Source organism: Falco cherrug, chromosome 7 (genome assembly GCF_023634085.1).
Source record: "Falco cherrug isolate bFalChe1 chromosome 7, bFalChe1.pri, whole genome shotgun sequence".
Classification (NCBI taxonomy): domain Eukaryota; kingdom Metazoa; phylum Chordata; class Aves; order Falconiformes; family Falconidae; genus Falco; species Falco cherrug.
In genome coordinates, this window is record NC_073703.1 from 36412784 (window position 1) to 36431920 (window position 19137).

The 19137-nt window shown below is 39.1% G+C and overlaps 1 protein-coding gene across 15 annotated transcripts in view; it reads left to right on the forward strand.

Moving 5' to 3' along the window:
* CDC42BPB (CDC42 binding protein kinase beta) overlaps positions 1-19137 on the forward strand; it is a 98657-nt gene that overhangs the window by 20146 nt on the left and 59374 nt on the right. For all 15 annotated transcript variants that reach the window (XR_008733059.1, XM_055715248.1, XM_055715249.1 and 12 more), the window contains exon 2: positions 8330-8421. Coding sequence is in view for 14 of the 15 variants with exons in the window: in XM_055715248.1 (XP_055571223.1) it covers positions 8330-8421 (92 nt within the window). In the remaining variant the exon portion in view is untranslated. The remainder of the gene's footprint in view (positions 1-8329; positions 8422-19137) is intronic.

The window sequence follows — 19137 nt, forward strand, 5'->3', positions numbered from 1 at the left end:
ATTAAAGTGGTCATGTAGCTCCCCATTCAGTTGTCCCAAATGTCTGGGTTATCAGACAGTCACAGGTAAAATTTGTAATTCAAAGAGCCTGTATATGACTTGTTGGCATGGTGCATTGCCTTCGTGCTGACACTTCCAAAGTGTCAAACACTTATAGCTTTCCTTACCAAACAAAAGAATGTCTTAAAATCCAATTAATTATATATTAGGCAACAACAAACCTGTAACTCAACTTTTAATGCAAGTTTTACTTTAAATATTTAATCTCTTTGGACAACTGTTCCCTAGAACATCCTGAAACAAATGTCAATCACTGTGCTAATGAAGAATGATTATTTGAAAGCACTAAATGATACTAAAAACATTCTTTTGTTCTTACGGTCCATATATAATACAAATGTAGTTAATGTGTCTGTGAAAGATCACAATTTGTATTCTGCCAGTGCCAGGTCTTTCCCCCAGAACAATGCAGCTTTCAAAATAACATGGAAAGGGGCTCAAATACAGTGTACTCTCTGCTGTCAAGACATTGACTAAAAAGCACAGTGATAAAAGTTTGAAGCAAAGCCTGTTCTGAAGGTTGTAATTATAATAATAAAAACTGATCACCGGTATATCTGTTTTGCATATACATGGGGCATGGTTTAGTGGTGGCCTTGGCAGTGTTAGGTTGATGGTTGGACTCGATCTTAAATGTCTTTCCCAACCTAAATGATTGTATGAGAAATGGGCCAGTGAGCTTCCTCCTCTGTTAGATCTCAGATACAAGCTTTCTCTCCCTTGTGCTTGCATCCATTGTAGCATTAGCATGTGCCATTACCTTTAGGTCTGATTGGTTTTTATTTTACCTAACCATTATTTTTCCATAGGTAAGCTACTCTCTTATATGAGTACAGCAAATAGTTATTTGGTGTTTGTTCCTGGTTGTGTAAGCCAGCACTTACTTCCTCTTGCCTGCTAGGACTCTGTTGCCATCTAGTTCTTAGACAAGCACGGTGGCTTTCACAGGAGTTAAATTGGCAAGATATTTTGAGGCTTGGACTACTCAGAATCATCTACGTGTTCCTCAGTATTTGTACAAATATCGAGTATTTGGTGTCCTTTCATTGTAAGCATGAAAAGCATCGAATGGGCTAGTTGGGCAGATAGCCAGGTATTAAATGCTGGTGGTAACATTCATCAATGAGCTGGCAAATGGTAGCATATTGCTGCGGACTGAGTCCGATGTGGTATTTGCTTCTAGGGCTTCCCACACAAAAAGACTAACAGTGAACACAGGTGGTGGTTCAAGGTAAATGCCTTGCTCTTCTGCTGGCAAATTTAGTGATGCTAATTGGATCAGCACCAGAACTACTACTCAGTATTTTCCTTCAAAATATTTCCTGATGCCATTAGCCTTTAGCATGGTAACAATTTTTTTCGTGTAGTTACCACAAACTAGTATACAAATTTGAAATGCCAGCATCAGTGCTTCCGTAACTAATAATACTGTTGCTCATGGATCAAAATGCAGAAGCTATGAGCACTCAGTCTTGGTTTATGCCTAAAAGTAGTAATGGTTTTATCCTTTTAAACCTTTGAGGATTTTGCATGTAATTATCTAATCCAAATCTTGTCCAGACTCATGGTTCTCTTAAGTGCCAGCAAGTGGCCACATACGTCAGAAGGCTTTCAAAAAATGAAGCAAAATTCAGAATCATGACTGCAAATGAGTATCTTTCTGTGCTACTTCTTGGAGTATTTTAAAAAAGCATTTCTATACCAGATTAAGTATCACAATACAATATTTAATTTAATAATAGTTACCACTTTTTCTCTTGAAAAATGCTGGCAGTCAGCCTCAAGAAGATTCAGACTTTCTTGGTGTTGTATTATGTATATGATTGTTTCTACTGGCATTTCAGTTCAGATAAATACTGCTAGAAGAGAACATGTTAATATTAGGAAGTACTGACTAGCCAGGCACTATAGAGTGCTGGATGGCCTTGCTCGGGAGACACAGGGGATTCTGACAGCATGTGAAGCAGTGTCCTGTACCAGGAGAGTGTTCTGCGAGGGCTGTTAACACTTTGCAAGAGGTAGCCAGGTTGTGCTTCACAGGTTTTTAACCCAGTGGAGCTTGTCATTGTAATGATAACCAAAGTCTTGCACCACTGAATTAGTCTAATGGATGTTGATGAATGATGAAGTATCAGATCATTGAGCAAGAGGCAGACAGAGTAAGTGAAGTGCGCATATGTATGTTATAAATACAGGTGGGAGAGCATGGCAGAAGTCAAAGGCCTGGCAGAAAATGCGTCAGAGAATACAGAATGTGTCACCTTTTGCTTGTAAACAGCAAAACTTTGGTGAAGTTTGGCTTCCTGTAGCATTGGGATCTATCTCCTCTACTGGGCCCAGTGGAGTAACACCCTGCTCTTCCTGCCCTGCTACCTTCCCTTTTCTGCTCTATGCATCCTTTCGTCCATCTTCCGTGTCAGTATCGCTCTGCTGTCCCGTCTCTCCGTGACTAGGGCCAGCGAGGTGTGTCCGCTTTGCACCTTAGTGTGTGCCGGTTGCCCAGCTGAGCAGCTCGTTGCTGTATTCCTGCTGCAGCCTTTCCCTTGGTGGAGATGATGCTGTGGGTGTCTTCGCTGTTCACTGCCAGGTTTTTTATAAAACTTGTAGCAGCTTGGTTTCTTTGGACAACTTCATGAAATTTGGTGAAGAGGATATTAAGGGTCTTTACTGGGATCAGAAAGTACTGGGTGGGAGGAATGGACTCGGGACTGCCAAACGGTGTGATCACACATACCTTATTTATTTCCTTAGGAAACCAGACTGAAAAAAAAACCCCAAAAAACCAACCAACAAAAAAAAACATTCACAGGGTGGACAGTAAGAGGAAACAGGCCAGTACAGGAAAAGGGAGGCAAGGCCTATAATTGGAAAAATTAAGACTGGAGTCAACAAAGGATGGAAGAATTAACAAAAATTTACATTTCTAAAACACAGGGAAAATTTCACAATCCAGTAGCAAGAGGATTGTACTTCTTTAAAACTCAAGTGTGGGTTGTAACAGGTATTTATCACCCTAGTAAGCAGGCTGGGGCTACCTGGGTGTGGGTATCTCCCAAGACATGTATACAAGCACCAACTTGTTAAACCTGCCAGCCTACTGTTTTAGTAGCAATATCAGAGGAATGCCGTTTCTTTGAAAAGGGTGCACAAAGGGCAAACAAGTTACTTGATTTCTAGAATGTCGGTTAAGAGGGATGGTTGAGGGAAATGGTAAAACTTGCTGTTCTTTCATGTTCTTATTCCAAAGAAAACATCTTAAATAAAATATTGGATCTGCCTGGTGGGAGTATGGCTCCACAGACAATTATCTGCGTCATTTTGTTGTTTCCCTGACATTAATATTTTGCAATTCACATAGTTTCCTACCACAACGTTTTGTAAAGGGGATGAGTAGATAAAGGGAGCGTGGTGGCAGATGAGTTTCTGTATGACCAGACAGCTGGGACATACCTTCTGGGTAGATCTACTTCAGTGTTATGATTGTGTTATATAATGACTTAAACCCCAAATCACTTTGAAGATCAGTTCTGAACTGTGAAACTGTCCAGTGCAGGGCTGTCCAGTATAATGAATAGGTTGTCCAGAGGGGCCACAGAAGTCTCCATCCTTGGAAGTTTTTGAGACCTGACCAGGCAAAACCTTGACTAACCTGGTCTGAAATCAATATTAACTGTGATTTGAGCAGAAGATTGGACTAGAGAGCTCCTGAGGTCCCTTTCGACCTGAATTCTAAGTCTGTGTGTTATTTTCTTGCAGTTGTCACATTTATTTAAAACTTGAAGCTGCCAATGATACAAAACATCAGATGTTCTTGAACATTTGGCAGCTTCAACTCAGTGATTTTTTTTTTTTTTTGTGACTTAATTTCTGGAAACTTGCACTGCCTAAAAAAATATGCAGGAGTCCTCAAATTAGAGTCACTGGGTAACTCCACCACTGAAGCAGTAGTTATGATAAACCCAGCCAGTCATCTTCTGTCTGCTGTAATGTAAAGGTGCTAGCTTTTGTGATTCCAGATAGTAAATTATTGACATAATCTGAATGGTTCAGAATCTGAACAGAAAGTAAAAATCCAAAATACACCTTAACATTTCTCATTTTTAACCACATTCTAGCTTGGTAAAAGTTCTCCTACTATTTTTTTTGAGGGTGATGTTGAATACTTCCCTGTCTTGCTTTCAGAAATGAGGGAGAATTTGGCATGTGCTTCCAATCTTGACAGAGGCCACTTTGCATCCATTTGTGGGATAGCAACGCAGAGTGCCCACTTTGCCATGTCAAATTGTCTCTGCTGACATTTCCTGCAACTCTTACTCATTCTGAAACAGTCTTCAAATATCTTTTATCAGGTGACATAATACAAATTGACTGCAGTGTAGATGCGCCAGCTCACAAACCTAAGTCAGAAACCTAGTTACCTATGACTATGCTTCAAATTATGTTTTCAAATTATTCAGATTGATGTTTTCTTTTTGTGCAAATGAAAAATCCTAATCCTGTCTATCACGGGAAGAAGATAATATGATTGGAATAGAATTTGTTTGTGGGTGGAGAATTATGTCTTTCATACATACCCTGGTTTGCGATGAAGTAGTAAATGCTGGCATTTCACTTCCTGTTATGAATATTGATCAAAACATTGACTGTTACTGTTTTGTATTATATTTTGAGAGCATACGTTTCTTGGCTCCTTAAAATTAGTTGGTTTATACTTTTCTTGTATGGCCTTATGGAGAACACCCTTCTTTCAAACAAGTGTAAGTACAATAATGCAAAATCTGCTTGAGAGAAAACAGTGATGCATACAAATATATTGCACATAGAACACCTATTCCAAATTCTGATTACAGCCTCACAGTCATGAATAAACAAACTCTTGCAATTACTCTCAGCTAATGTTACCCTGACAACAGTATATATAACAAAATTCAGTAATCACTGCCAACAAACCCCCCAGCACAGCTAATGCATCTGTTTGCCAGGATGAAATGCTTTCATTAAGTATTAAATCAACTCCAGATCATAAGTCCTGCTTTTAATATTAGGATCAAAACTAATCAGTAAAGTGTAATTATTTATTCCAGTATATGGAGAGAAGTTTGCTTTGAGTTCCCTCTTTATAAAATAGTGGTATGTGAAAGGAGAAGCTGGAGGTTTTTATATTTTTATATATATCTATATACACATATTTACATGGAGTTATATAGTGGTGGGTATATCACTTGGCATCATTCTGGCAAGTACAGCAAACAGCTCTCTGATAGGGTGCAAGTTTCTGCTCACTCAATGTTGTCAGTCCTGTGCATGCTACTGATCTGGGTATTAGAGGGCTGAGGAATGGCAGCCTCCTGGGAGGGAGCAGGAAAGCAAAGTGGAAATATTTTTTGATTTAACTTACTTAGAGGTAAAAATTTTGCAGTCCAGTACTTAAAAGCATTCAGTCATATCCCAGTGTAAATGGAGTTCTACTCTGAAATGACGATAAGGCAACTATCGGTTTGAATCAATTACTGGTGTGCTGTCTCCTGTGACCTCTTATCTGCTGCATAACCTCTGTTGTCATCTGTGATGATGAGATTCTGTGGATATTAGGTTTTATTTTCAAATTTAATTTACTTTTAAGGAATCATAGATGCCTTGACAAAGACTTAATTCTTTCTGTTTTGGAGGAAGTCCTATCCAGTTTAAAATTTTTCTGTACATTCAAATATTCATGTTTGGTACGTAGCTTTCCAAGAGAGACCGCTGAGGTTGCCGTGTTTCTGAACACCAACACCTGCTAAATACTAAAAGCCAACATAGTTAAGTGCATAAATAGCAACTTCCTTCTAGGAGGGAATACTTTTTCTCATTTACATACATTAAAGTAATTAATTTTAATATGTAGGACTTCATTGACCAACTGAGATGGAAAAAGCAGGACCAACTTAGGACTCTTGAGGTTTTTGAATTGAAATGGTGGTCTTGCAAATCCTTCCTTCTTCAAGGATACAATTCCTAGAAAGATAGTCTTAATACCCTGCTCTGCAGACACCGTTTCTTCTGTTTACTCAGTTCTGCTTGGAACACAATATTTGTTATCTTTTCAAATATAAACTGAAATTAATTCACTTGCCTCAGTACAACTTAATACATTCCTAAACTGAATCCCAGTTTTAGCAAGGTGAAATTTGATACATTTCAAAGCAAGAAAAACTGTAGACAAAATAAAATATTTTGTCACCAGTTGACAAAACAAGAAAAAATGTTTTCTAAGTGTACAAGACAGCTCAAACTCGCATAGGTTTCTGACTTCCTACTCTGAAAATTGATGGTGATCAATTTACAGCAGCAGGGATTTTTATAAATACTTAAACCAATTATTTTGGTATTCTGTTTACTGACTAGAATTATTGCTAAAATTGGTTATTCCTTTTAAAAAAAATAATTGTTGTGTTACTATCTCCCAGAAGTAAAATTAAGAGAATTTCATTTCCCCTCCCCTTGAATTTTAATAACAGAAGCTGAAGTTCTGCAAAATTAGTCTAATGATCCGTGTTCTGTAATAGCGAACCATAGCTTGATAACGGAACTTTCACATTTATTTGTTGTCTGTAGTTGCATTTCCTCAAATCTGTCCTGACTTGATGGGAAGGGAAGGATGCAAAAGAACCTTGCGAAATAATTGGTATATGTCACAGCTGTCAGCAGTGGTATTTACTTGTCTAGATGTCTGATTGGACTGGTGTAGGTCTCTAACTGGTTTGAGTCAGTGTTGCTGGGTAGGTCTGTTAAAAAAATTTGGAGTTTGGGGATGACGGTCTCAGTGGGCTTGTGATGGGGGAGACTGCGGTAGGCATTTCTGCCCTGCCTAAATGGGGAATCTAGCAAAAAATCTAGTAGAGTCTCATTCTTAAATTTCATGCTTTGGACAGAAAATAAACATCCAGTGAAAGGGGTATTAACGTGTGGAGGAAACCTTTTCGGTAACACCTTTCCTAAGTACAAAGAAGCAGCATGGCTATTCTTTAGTGCAGCTATTTTTTCATTTTACTGTTTATATGAATTTTTGCTGGGAGGTTTTCAGTCTTTCTTGGTTAGACTTCATGCTGAAGTCTGTAATCTTCAGAATTCCGTATCTTCTGTGTGTCTGTAAAGTTTGGTTTGTTTGTGTCAGCATCTGAAATAGATGGTCAAGGCAGTGACCCCTCTTGTAGGGATTCTGTTTGGCTTATAACTCATTAGCTTAATTGTAGTGTAAGGTGAGGTAAAACAGGAGTCTGGGCTGAATTACAAGGAGTAGTTCTGTGATGTTTTATTCAGTTGCAAATGGGGAAAATACATGTGTTTAAAAACTTCAATCTGTAATGTTTGTGATGAGGTGAAGAAAAGCAATCTTTTGTGCTTAGAAGGGTAAGCTTCTGACTTTGTAGACAGTGTGCTTGCTTTTGCGCAGTTTAGCTTGTACCAGTTACTGATTTGGTCTTCATAATCAAACTAGTGAATTGTAACAAATGTTGTATCTAAACATTAATCGTCTTCCTGTGATATGCTAGAAATAAATAAAATACTCAAATGGGTATTGGAGAGGAGAAGATTGATGGTATCTGCAGGTACAGTGGAATTTATCAACCAGGTATTTTGAGAAATGTCTCGAATCCAGTGGAAACAACAGAACAAGGTGTAGGTTAGTTAATTGCTGGATATCTTTTAGGCTGCAGCCCTTCCACACTTGGTCTAATTGAGATCTGGTGAATGTTGCTTAACAGAAAAGATAGTTCAAAGTACAAATCTGAAATTAGCCACAGATCTTGTGGAAAATGGCTTCATTGCTATTGAGTGGGTTGTTAAAGCTTTAGCTGGTACTAGCTGAAATAATAAAAAGTAAAGCTGAGCTCTGCTTAAGAAGAGAATTATTCTAGTGGCTCAAGGATAGGACAGATTTTATCTGGGGTTTACCAGTTATGAATTGGCTCTCTCCCTTTCACATGGTCTTTCACTCGTTCACAAAACCCTGAAGAAAGGGGTGGAAAAATCCTTCTGAAAGACTACTTTGCTTTTTACTCACTGGCAACAAGGCATAACCAGTCATAGGATTGAACTTGTTTAAAAGCTCTAAGTGTTAGTTAAATAGGGTAATTAATAATTTTTTCCTTCTATAGTTCTAATAGTAGTTGAAAAAATACTGCATTGGGTATGCAATATGAGTACTTTTGACCTCTGGTTTATGTATTGTTTTGGCTTACAGTATTTCTTTTCATAATTTATTTTTTTTTTCCCTCTTAAACAGCAAGACCATTTACAAAATTGGTAAAGGAAATGCAACTCCACCGAGATGACTTTGAAATTATAAAAGTGATTGGAAGAGGTGCATTTGGTGAGGTAAGAGATTTTTATTCTCAGTTGCAGGAATGTAACTTGCATCCTTTCTGCATCCGATTTCTTGCTACAGTTGACCTGTACTTGTCCTAAAGACAAAAGATTCACACAGATGTGTTGAAATACTTCCAAATGTGGCACGTAGCTCGGTACCATTGAAAGGTCGCTTTGAAGCAGGGTACTTAGTGTCCAGTCCTGCCATTTCTGTGACTAGCACATTTTGACTTCGGTGTAGCAAAACAAGTGTCTCTTCAATGTGTGTATGATCAGGGTGGTCCCACCTAGCAGCTGCACAGCTGAATTAGGAATCTCTTCTCCCACTTGCCATATGTACTCTTCTGTGCTGCTGTAATTTAACACAGAATTGGGCTGCTTCTATGGTAGGAAAGTGGAGGCTGCCTCACCCATCTGCCTGTCTCTGTAGCAATCTGGTAATGCAGAAAGATGCATTTGGCTGCCTCAAAGGCTGTTCCCTGTCATCTTTGAAGATCAAAGGCTGCTGGATCTGTTTTTTGGACAGCAAGTTGAATCATGCTGGGATGATAGGAACGCCTTGTGTTTTGAGGACTCGCCAGTCCCAGGACCCTGAACTGAAGCTTTACTTCTTAATATGCTTGATGAAAGTCTCATCAGAAGTCTGATACGACTTGCCACTGGCAAAAGCATTCATGAGCACTTCCACTCCAGTAGGCACAGGATACATGAGACTTCTGGAGAATGTCGCAGGCAAACCTTTCAGCATTTAAGTATGTGTAACTAAAGCCATGGCTATCAGCAACAGAGAATTTCTAGAATTAAAAAAAGCCTTAGATTTCTTTCAGGAAGCTTCTTTTAAGTAGTGCTACACTAAAGCCAAATGTAGTGACAACCATTAGCAGCTCACTTCAGCCCATTAGCACTTGGTTGCAACTGCTGCTGCCAGTGGCTAAGGCTAGGCTTCCTTATCTTCATCTCGTGTAGTCTCCACAGGGAGCAGGACTGTGCGCCATGCAGGACTTTTCTTCAGACCATGGTGTGCCCTGGACACATCCAGCTCTTTTGCATAGGGTTTGATTGTGTGACAGAGATATCACAGGCAGTCCAGAAACTAAGGCAGAAAAATGCCGTGACTATACTTGACCTAGGTTCAGAAAGCAGTGAGGTTACCATGTGCATATGCATGTGGTAGCGGGTGAAGTAATAGCTTTATATCCACATAATTTTAAGCTACTTCAGAGACTGCTTTTGAGGAAAGTGGACACCTAGGATGGAAATTAGTGTTTCAAGAACATCTCTTCATCTGTACCATCATCTAGTGATGTTATGAGGTATCGTGTAGTTCACACGTGATTATCACGAGCACACTGCTGAAGGAACCGGAGCATTTTAAGTAAAATGACCAGATAAATAGTAACATCTTGACTTGTAAGAAAAAAGTTCACTTTCCAGTGGATGTTGGACTTAAAGAGTTGCAACATATGTTACAAAAAAGGAAGTGTTATCTTAGGGTAGTGGAAATAGTGCATCAAAATCAGTTGGTTGTTTCATTTGAATGTTTGTTTTCAGCTGGTGTTTATTATTTGAATGTGGCTTTTGGAGAGAAAAGTTACTGCAAAGAGTTTGGCCGGAAAAAGCAGAAATGGGAAACACTTTGTAAGTCTAAGAAAGGACTTAAAGCTGCAAATTAAGCCCAGAAAAGAGGTTTGAGGAGAGAGGTTTGTGAGTGGATAAAAGGCATAGAAAATCAAGACAGTAGTAGGTATCTGTCTACCTCTCCATTAGGGTTTTGATTCAAAGCAGTAGCACAGTTTTGAAGAGACTGCCCCCACTTACTGCAGAATGATTTTGCTGTGCATAAGCTGCATTTCTTTTGGAGGAAAGTAAACCAGAACCTCTGTGCCAGGTGTGCACCAAATGTGCTTCTGGCCCTAAGGATTACATAAGAATCAATCACCGGGTTTGACTCTCCGAACAGTTTCAAAGCATGTTTGGTCCAGGAGACCAGGGTAGATATTGTCTGAAGCAAAATTCCTGAACTGCGCACAGTATGGATGGGAAGGCTCAGCACAGGCTACTTTCATCTGTTCTTGGCTTGCTGTGCCAAATTACTTGCTATAGTGGCTGTGACCACTGATACCTAAAGAATTTTAGATTAGTGTTTTGGCAGTTTCTCTTCTGGTTGGATTAGAAATGGTTTCTGGATCTTCTCAGAACTAGACTTGTGAATGCTGTAGCTATCAAAAATGGGAACACTTTATAGCGACTTGTAGATGGAGTCAGTGTTGGGAATGCCTTCACACAGTATAACTTTAAGGAATGGCTGTTTTCCATAGTATTTGTTCTGTTCTTTTTCAAAAAGATGCTCTTCTCCCCTTACAGAATTGACCAACTGGAAATCTCAGTACAACAGCAGAAGAAGCATTTATGTGAACTTCAGGAGACTTCGGTTTATACTTGCTAGGAGGTTTAGAATGACCTTTCTTAGCTTTGGATCAAGAGTCTTAAGGTGTTTGAAAGATACACATTCTGGCTGGAAACTTGGATTAATAGTGTTTGGAGTGCCTGAATTAACAGTGTCTTTCATAGTCTTTCATTTGGAAAAGCATGGAACTTTTAACTAAAGCAGTTTTTTACATCCCATCCAGCCCAGTGGAAGTGAACTTTCACAGAAGTGAAATGAGAAAGTATTTTAATTTCATCCTTCTGTTAGAGCTGTGATTGCTCACAAAGTCAGTGGGGCTAGTTATCTGTCAGTTTCATGTTGTCTTGTCCATCTTTTTAATTACAGAAGTTTTAGTTTATAGTTGTAGCAGCTTGGAAGTTGTTGGATCAGTTTAAATTATGCAGGAGTCATTGATTTGAAGTTCATTATACTTTAATCCCACTTGCCAGAGAAAATTTAATGCTTTTTGCTTATGAATGAATCCTTTGACCCTTGTGTATACTGCACTGCTGTAACTGCCAAATAATTATAGGCATTATAAAATTGTTATTATATAAAGGTTGACATTCCATAATAAGAAAATAAAATCTAATCTGTTGAGAGGGGCTTGTGGCATCTGACTTGTATGAAGCAATGCTTCAGAAAATGGAACGGGGGAGCTGTAAATAATTTTTCCATAGTATATTCATACATACATAGGAACTATGTTAGAAATTAGATGATGGAATTCTAGAGGTTATAAGATTATTCATTAGTTCTTGTTTTAAAAAACAACAACACCCAAACACAACTATCTGCTGGAAATAAATTTTAGAAATATCTATTAAATATTTGTTAGAATGCTTAAAGAAATTAATCAGAATTAAACTAAACATATTCCTATTAGAATTAAGTAGTTTAAATGCTGAACAGCTAAACAAGCCAGACTTCAAAAAGGATGAAAACTACATTCCATTCTTCTCAGTTCAGCTACTGTTTGGAGAATGCCAAGGGCTTTAGTCTTACCAAAGAAGTTTTGCACAAATCAGTAGCTTTGAAGAAAGAGAGCTTAAACAAAGTAAAGGCATGATATTAGTTATTAGTCAGGATTAGTGGTTCATTTTTGCCACACAACATATAAGCCAAGCAAACATGGTCTTTGACTGGAGAGAGGATTGAGACCACGTGAGCTTGTCCCTGTGAACACAAGTGCAAAATCAGTATCTAATTTAAGGCAGATTGATATAATCACCGGTACATATCTGTACTGGCATGTCAGTGCCTTTTTCTTTTTTTCTTCTTTTCAAACCAGCAGAGCTCAAGCTGGTTCTTTACACTTTTTCCAGCAATATGAGAACAAAACCCAGCTGGTAATCCAAAGCCACCTGAGTGAAAGTTTTTATAGCATGGGAGATCTGAGAAAGGAAGAAGAAAAAAATGTTTCTTAAAGCTCTTATTATGCTGGGACAGAAATAGCCTAGCTCAGAACCTAGAGGTTTCTTCTCTAGCTACGTGCTAAAACACGCAATTCTCTTTTTCTCATGAACTAAGCCAGCCACTTTGCATGCAGATAAACTGAATGTCTGAATATCTTTTACAGCAACCTTTAAGGCTCTGACTCCTGGAGTCACTGGCTTGAGAACATAATCTGATTTTTTCAGAAGTTTCATAGTTATGAAGAAAAGTATGAAATGTTCTTTGAGTACAGAACAGCGTATAATTTGAAATGCTAGCTGTAAGAAGGATAAACTACTCGTGGCTCTTTCCCATCTCCTAGGGTATATTTACCTGGGTGTATACCCAGCTGGATGGAACATTTTTGTGAGTGCCCCAATGTTATTTTCAGTCTTTTTTGTGGATCATATCGTCAGATAGCTCATGCACAGAAGGGCAGCCTCCATGAGGAATAAAACTAATAATTAAGAAGTCCCCTGAAATAATATCAGAAATAAAATGGTTTTCTGTAATCCTAATTCTGATTTCTATTAATAAAAGTAATGTAGAAGTCTGTCTTTGTAGACAAGAATGAGTATGTTCTGTAGGGTGATATTTGTTGTTAACTAGTGAAAATACACGTTTTAGGAGAAGATTTAAAGTATATGAGCACACAATGGAAAACTCCTCCAGCTTTTAGACTTTTAAAAAACCCCACCAAAACAAAAACCTGAAACCTACCTATGGCTTGAAGTTTACATGTGCCTGATTACTCCTTCCATCTAGGAACACTGTGGACCATTATTTGAAATGAAATAATGTCCTGAGAACCAGTGCTTGGTGGGATTGTGCTTATCTGAGAAACTTAGGCCAGTTTAAGGAGTTCTTTCTGTGTGCTTGGTGTTCGCATGCCACAGGAACTGGGAGTACTAGTGCTACAGGACGGTGGGAGGGATAGGAGGGGGGTCGCATGTATGGGGACTGGCTCTAAATCCATGCACTTGCTCCTTTGCAAGCATCACCTGACCTCTCAGCAATGTACTTGTAGGTCTTCAAGGTTACTTTTCCTTGTATACAGGACCATTTAGGCACACTGCTGTAGATTAACTCATTTCAGTGAAGAGCAGTTGTTGAAGGAAGAACCGTATCAAGATGTACCATGTTTGAGAACTTGGATTGTATAACGTGGCTGACACCTCCTGGAAATTTGGCAGCATGAGACTGGAACAATTGCTTTCCTTCCCTTGTTTGTTAGTAAGGATTTCTTGAATGAGCAACGCTTACTGCGGTTCCAGCGGAAGGGTGGAACTGCTAGGTCTTGCTTAGCACAAAAATAACTAAAACTCTTAATGTGCCCCACCTAAGTATTACTGCTCTGGATGGATTAGAAATACCTTTGCATGTAAATGATGTTCTGTACAGACTTGATCTGTGTAGCGTTTAGTAACAGCACATGTCACCTCAACTCAGGATGCTTAGTCAGAGTCATAGCTGGAATCAACAGATGTAAAAATGTGTTTCCAGAAGAAAATAAATAATGAACGAGAGAACAGGGCTGATCCCCTGTGTACCACAGGTTTCTGATAAATTACGTGGTTCGCAATGAGAGAGATACTGGCTAAGGGTGCAGTGAGACTCAAAAGTGAATATGCAAAACCTAAGCTTTCTGCGGACAGTCGTGCTTGGCAGTGAGATGCAGAGCTGTTTGTGCCTTTTCCACCTTGTAATCACAGCTGTAGGGTATCCAGTTTAATGTTTTTATGTACACATAGAAATTAACCCGGGGCACAGTGAGCCTGCAGACTGCAATTAAGGCTATCTCACCTATTCAGAAGGTTTGGGGATTGGTATTGGGTACCCAGCAGGGGCCGTACCTTCCTACATTGTAGATTTAACAGAATTCATAAGTACTGCACACAACATATGACACTTCTCATCCAGCTATTCAAAGAGTCAAAGCATTCAGAATGCAATGCAGAAGAAATTTTTAATTAGCACTGCTTTTCTATAGTACGCTCTTCACACACACAAAAAAATCAAAGCAAGCTATTTTCTGCTGTGGAAATGAACGAAGAAAGAAGCTGCTTTGTTTGGAAAATGCCTCAAAAGAGCTGGTTGCTATCTGGGTCCTCCCCAGCTCTGTGTCTGTTTGTGTGGCAGCAGCAAGTTTCTATGGTGACAGGCAGGTTGCAAGGAGCTGGAGAGACACAGCTCATTGTAGTGCTGCTGCTGGACCAGCCAGTTGTCTCTGCAGCCACTCCCCCCCCGCCCACCCCCCGATTGCTAAGGAAGAGCTTAGGTGTTATTCGAGGCCTTATTCTTCTTTTGCAAAACCTTTCTGGCTGGCACTTGTGATTTCTTATATATACAACATGAAGATCTGCACCGTGTGTTCAATAAAAATAATAATAAAAAAGATTTTACTTTGGAAACGTGCACCGTGGCATGTGAACCCTACCAAAAGGCACTCTGGTTGCTCATTTTAAATGTAAAATAGACGTAAAAAATCTGATACAGCAGTCCAGACCAGTTTTTCCTCAAAGATGCAGTATTAAAACTGTTAACTAATGAGCTACATATCAAAGACTTTTCATATCCAAGAGTATCAGGAGGATAAAGCAGTTCCTGCAGTGTGTTTTCAGTAGCTAGTGTCCAAGGTATCAATAGCATGAGACAGAAATAGTACAGCAGAAGTGGCATATACAAGCTTTAACTGAGGGAAATGACTGTAATATTCAATTATGAATCTGGTAATAAGACATTACGGATAAATTGTTTACATCTAAAATGACATTTTGTCTCTTCTCCTGGTTGAAAGGCTTGTCTAAAATCTCAGCTCAAATGTCTAAAGCCATTCCAAGTTCCTGCCAAAGGTTAATTCATGGTAATTTTACACGGGTTTATCCATGTAATTTTGTTGTCTGTTAGCCTAAGCAGATCTTTTATCTGCTGTTATCCTTATTACTAATGTCCGTCCTTCCAATTTTATTTGTAGGTAGCAATCATATCCACCTTTTCCTTTTTTTTTTTTTTTTTTTTTTTTTTTTGAACAAGTAAAGCTTTTTCAATTCCCAGGTAATATGAGAGGCTCTTTAGTTCCTTGATGATCTCAATATCCTCCTTCACGCCTGCTCCAGATAAAGTTTATTTCTCTGAGGTGTGGCTCTGTGTGAAGTTACCAGTGAGTTTGTATTTCTACAAGGCAGTAATGTTTACTGATCATAGGGGTGTGTATCTGCCTATGAATTCCAGAGTTGTGTTTGTCTTTTTCTTAACTACCTGCTCTTAGGAGCTGATTGCATGAGAATTATCACCTCTATGTCTGTGTTCCTCTTCTTTTCAGCTGAGAACTTTTTGTGTTTGAGTTTCACCTTATTCTTGCAAGTCCAGTCCTTGAGGATGTTTTACCTGGAAGTTTAATGTGCCATGAACATGAATAGTGCCCTAGTTAGTTTTGTTTTTTTTTTTCTTTGATTTGAAAGTAATGTCAGCATGGTTTCCAAGAAGTCTTTTAGTTAACTATCTAATTGTTTTCTGGACATAGTCTTGCATTTAAATGATTTCTGTGCTTTCTTATATCATACTTACTGTTTACATGAAAGAAAATTTGTCACTTGATGCTGCTTACCAATGCTGATCGCATCATGCAAAGGGCAGAGTATGGTGGTGCGAAATTCTGTCATGTTTGTAGAGGCTGATTTGGCTCAGATTCCCACCCTGTGGGTTTTATCGGGGTGTGAGGGAAGGTGGAACTTGTCCTAGGATGGCTTTGCGCAGTGCAGACGTGAATGTCAGTATCAAGTGGGTCTTGAAGATCAAAATGCAGCAAAATACTTCTATAAAATGATTCAAGAAGCAATATACTAGTTCTCACCAAAGTCTAAAAATACCATTTTAGCTACACTGGTTCCTTTTTTCTTTTTTTTTTTTTTTTGTTTGTTTTGTTGCAGTACAAGTGAAACAGAGCTTTGAGGCAAAAATTATGGGAAGAAAATGGATGGCAGAAGTAATACAAATCTGATAGGGTGTTGTGACATGTAGTTCCCACAGCTGGCTCTCACTCATGCTTTAGCCTCAGTCCTCATACATTTTTTTGATGTAAGTGTCTAAAGTTGGTTGAAGTGTAGGCACTAGGATTCATGAGGCCTTCTGAGGTCCGTGAGGAAACATACTTGATCTTTATTGCAGTGTCCTTGTTGCTGTGGATCTTGGGCATGACGAGTCACAGTGGCGGTAATCAAATGAGCTGGCAACAGCTTAGTCTGATACAGGCTTGCGTGGAAAAGGGGGGTTGCAGTGTTGGGGGAACCCCTGCGTCTGGAATTTTTCCTTATGAGTGTTTTAAGACTTAGTAAAGCAGAATCACCTAAATTTCTCTACCAAGCCACTCTGTGATTGTTATTTTGGAACCCCCGATTCTCAGTTGCAACCAAGCATAATGAGATGCAAGTTGGTTACGTTGTAATTGTTTTAATTTGACACAGGTATCAAATGTAGTTGTTCTGGGTCAAAGGTGTGTGGATAAGTTAGCCTACATCCCATCCCTTTAGCCAGTTAGAGAGATGTAGGAAAAGAATCCAAGGACAGAACAGAGCTGAACCCAGCTAGCTTCCAGCAGCTGAGCGTTCAGGGGCTCCACAACAACACCTGGAACTCAGTGGTCAGTAGGCACTGAGACTTTGGCTGTGTGTGCTACTTGGGTATTAAGCATGTGATTAAATACTTTCTGTATATTTAGGTGTCCACAGCAGCCTGTGGCTAACTGTTGCCTAGCAGTAATGCTTCCTTAATCTCTCCACCTTTTTATTTGATGCTTTTCAATATCTGTGTTATGAGAAACAGCAAATAGTTGTTCTCCGTTCATCTTCTCTGCAACATTTGTGGTTTTGTGTGCCTGTCATAGCTGTTATCTCTTCCTGGCCTGGAAGAGATTAGGTTATTGAATTTTCTTCTTCAGAAGCTATTTTATACCTCTGCTTGTGCCTTTTTTTTTTCTTTCATTATCCTTAACATACTTCTTTTTTTTCTTTTTCTTTTTTTTAAACTTCTATTACAGTGTAAGTTTTAATAGCCTTGGAAAGGAAGAGTGAGCATCAAAATTAAATCCTGGTCTTTTACAGTCTGTGCATAACATGAGCACTGGTTTGGCCAGTAGACTTTTAAACTCTGAAGATGGAAGCAATGATTTTGTTCTTAAAGTAGACATTTGTAGCAGTGTAAAAATTTTTGGAATACCTCTGAACACCAAGTATTTTTCATTATGTTAGTGGATGTGGTAGATTGGTATGTAGTGTAGGAGCCGTCTTATTTAAAACCTGACATCTTGCATGGTTAGCACAATTGCAATACGAGAGGTTTGTTTGATCTTGCAAAGTGGTCAATGTGGTAATTGTAATTGAATTTGAGGTATGCCAGAGAAAGAGGAATACTTACAAAAGTAAGAAAAAACAACTACACCACAGCATCTCAGAAGCAGCCAAAGCATTACGTGACGAATGTAAACTTAGAAATACTGCTACCTGGTGAAGAAAGTAAAAGAAAGCTAACTTGAGGAAACACTGAGGTGTTCTATGGAACAAAGAGTGTGGGATTTTTTTTCAATATTGCAACAGTATTCTTGCTTTTAATGTTACTGAGTTTATCATGGCATAATTTATTTTGTGCTTCCCTGTTTCAGTTTAGAGAGAAATGAGGTTTGGGGTTTGCATTTCTATTTGTTTTTCTTCTAAAAAATCCAGATGATTAGAGTTGGTTGAGGAGTCAGGTCTAGTCAGGCCAAAATTCTGTTCTGTAAGGCACCTTCTGCACCTTTCGGTTTTCCTTTCAGAGATAAAATTATTGGGGAGCTACCTATTTTGCTTTATGATTGCATGAATTTTTCTGCTGGCACAAGAAGCTGTCCCACTGCCGCCCTTACAACTGAAGCAGCAGTGTGTTACTGGTGCCATAACTTGATAACCACTTAATGTGAAAACATGAGTCGACTTTCCTTTTATTAATTCTACTTTTTCTTCCACAGAAGACAATTGTCTTCCTCCAGAAAGTTTAAATTGGGCTTTTTTAAGCAGTCCTTTCAGTTGAAAATAAATAGTGCTAATATAGATAGCAACTGGGGAACTGCTAAATAGATCCTACAGATTTGGCTTCCTTTTTCTTTTCTTTTTTTTTTTTTTCTTTTTCCAGGCCTGTTCTCATTTACTACTTTGTTCTAATGTTTGCACAGCTCCTCAGCTGTGCATGTCCTCCGTGACGCCAGGCTCAGTGACGCCAGGCTCACATCGTTCCTCAGCAGCTGAGCAGGCTTCAAACTTCTGCCATCCCGCAGTGCTTTCAGCGATGGCCTTAAATAAAGTGCAGTAAATGCATATCTGGGTTCTGATTTGTGCACTACATTTGTACTTAAATGGCTAAGCAGTTCTAATTTTGTGGTGTAATGAAACTTGAACATTGCGACTTCAGGGCTCAAGGAGCGATGCTTGCAAATTGCTTCTGCCCCGGAGCTTTTGTTCATCTGCAGGAGGTAAGGGTGCTCCGCTCTGGCCTGGCCCTTCAGTGGAGATGGGCATATTGCCAAAGGCGTCACGTTCTCTATGGAACAGAGTTTAAAATGTGTAGAGGGTAATGTCAGCATCTTGCAGTTTCTCAAAGGTTTTAATGTGCAGTTTGACTTACAGTGTGCCTTCAGGTGTATCAGGGTAATGATTCAATTAAAGTCTGTGGAGAGCGGCTGTTGCAAGGGTTTTAACTGCAAGGCCGTGATGAGGCTAGGAGCAAGGCTAAACGTTTTAGGCTGTTACTGAAAGTCAGTGTTGAACAGTTTCATATGTGCCAAGGAACCTCACATATTTGAGACTTTCTTGTCTTAATCCTCCTTCCCCCACGGC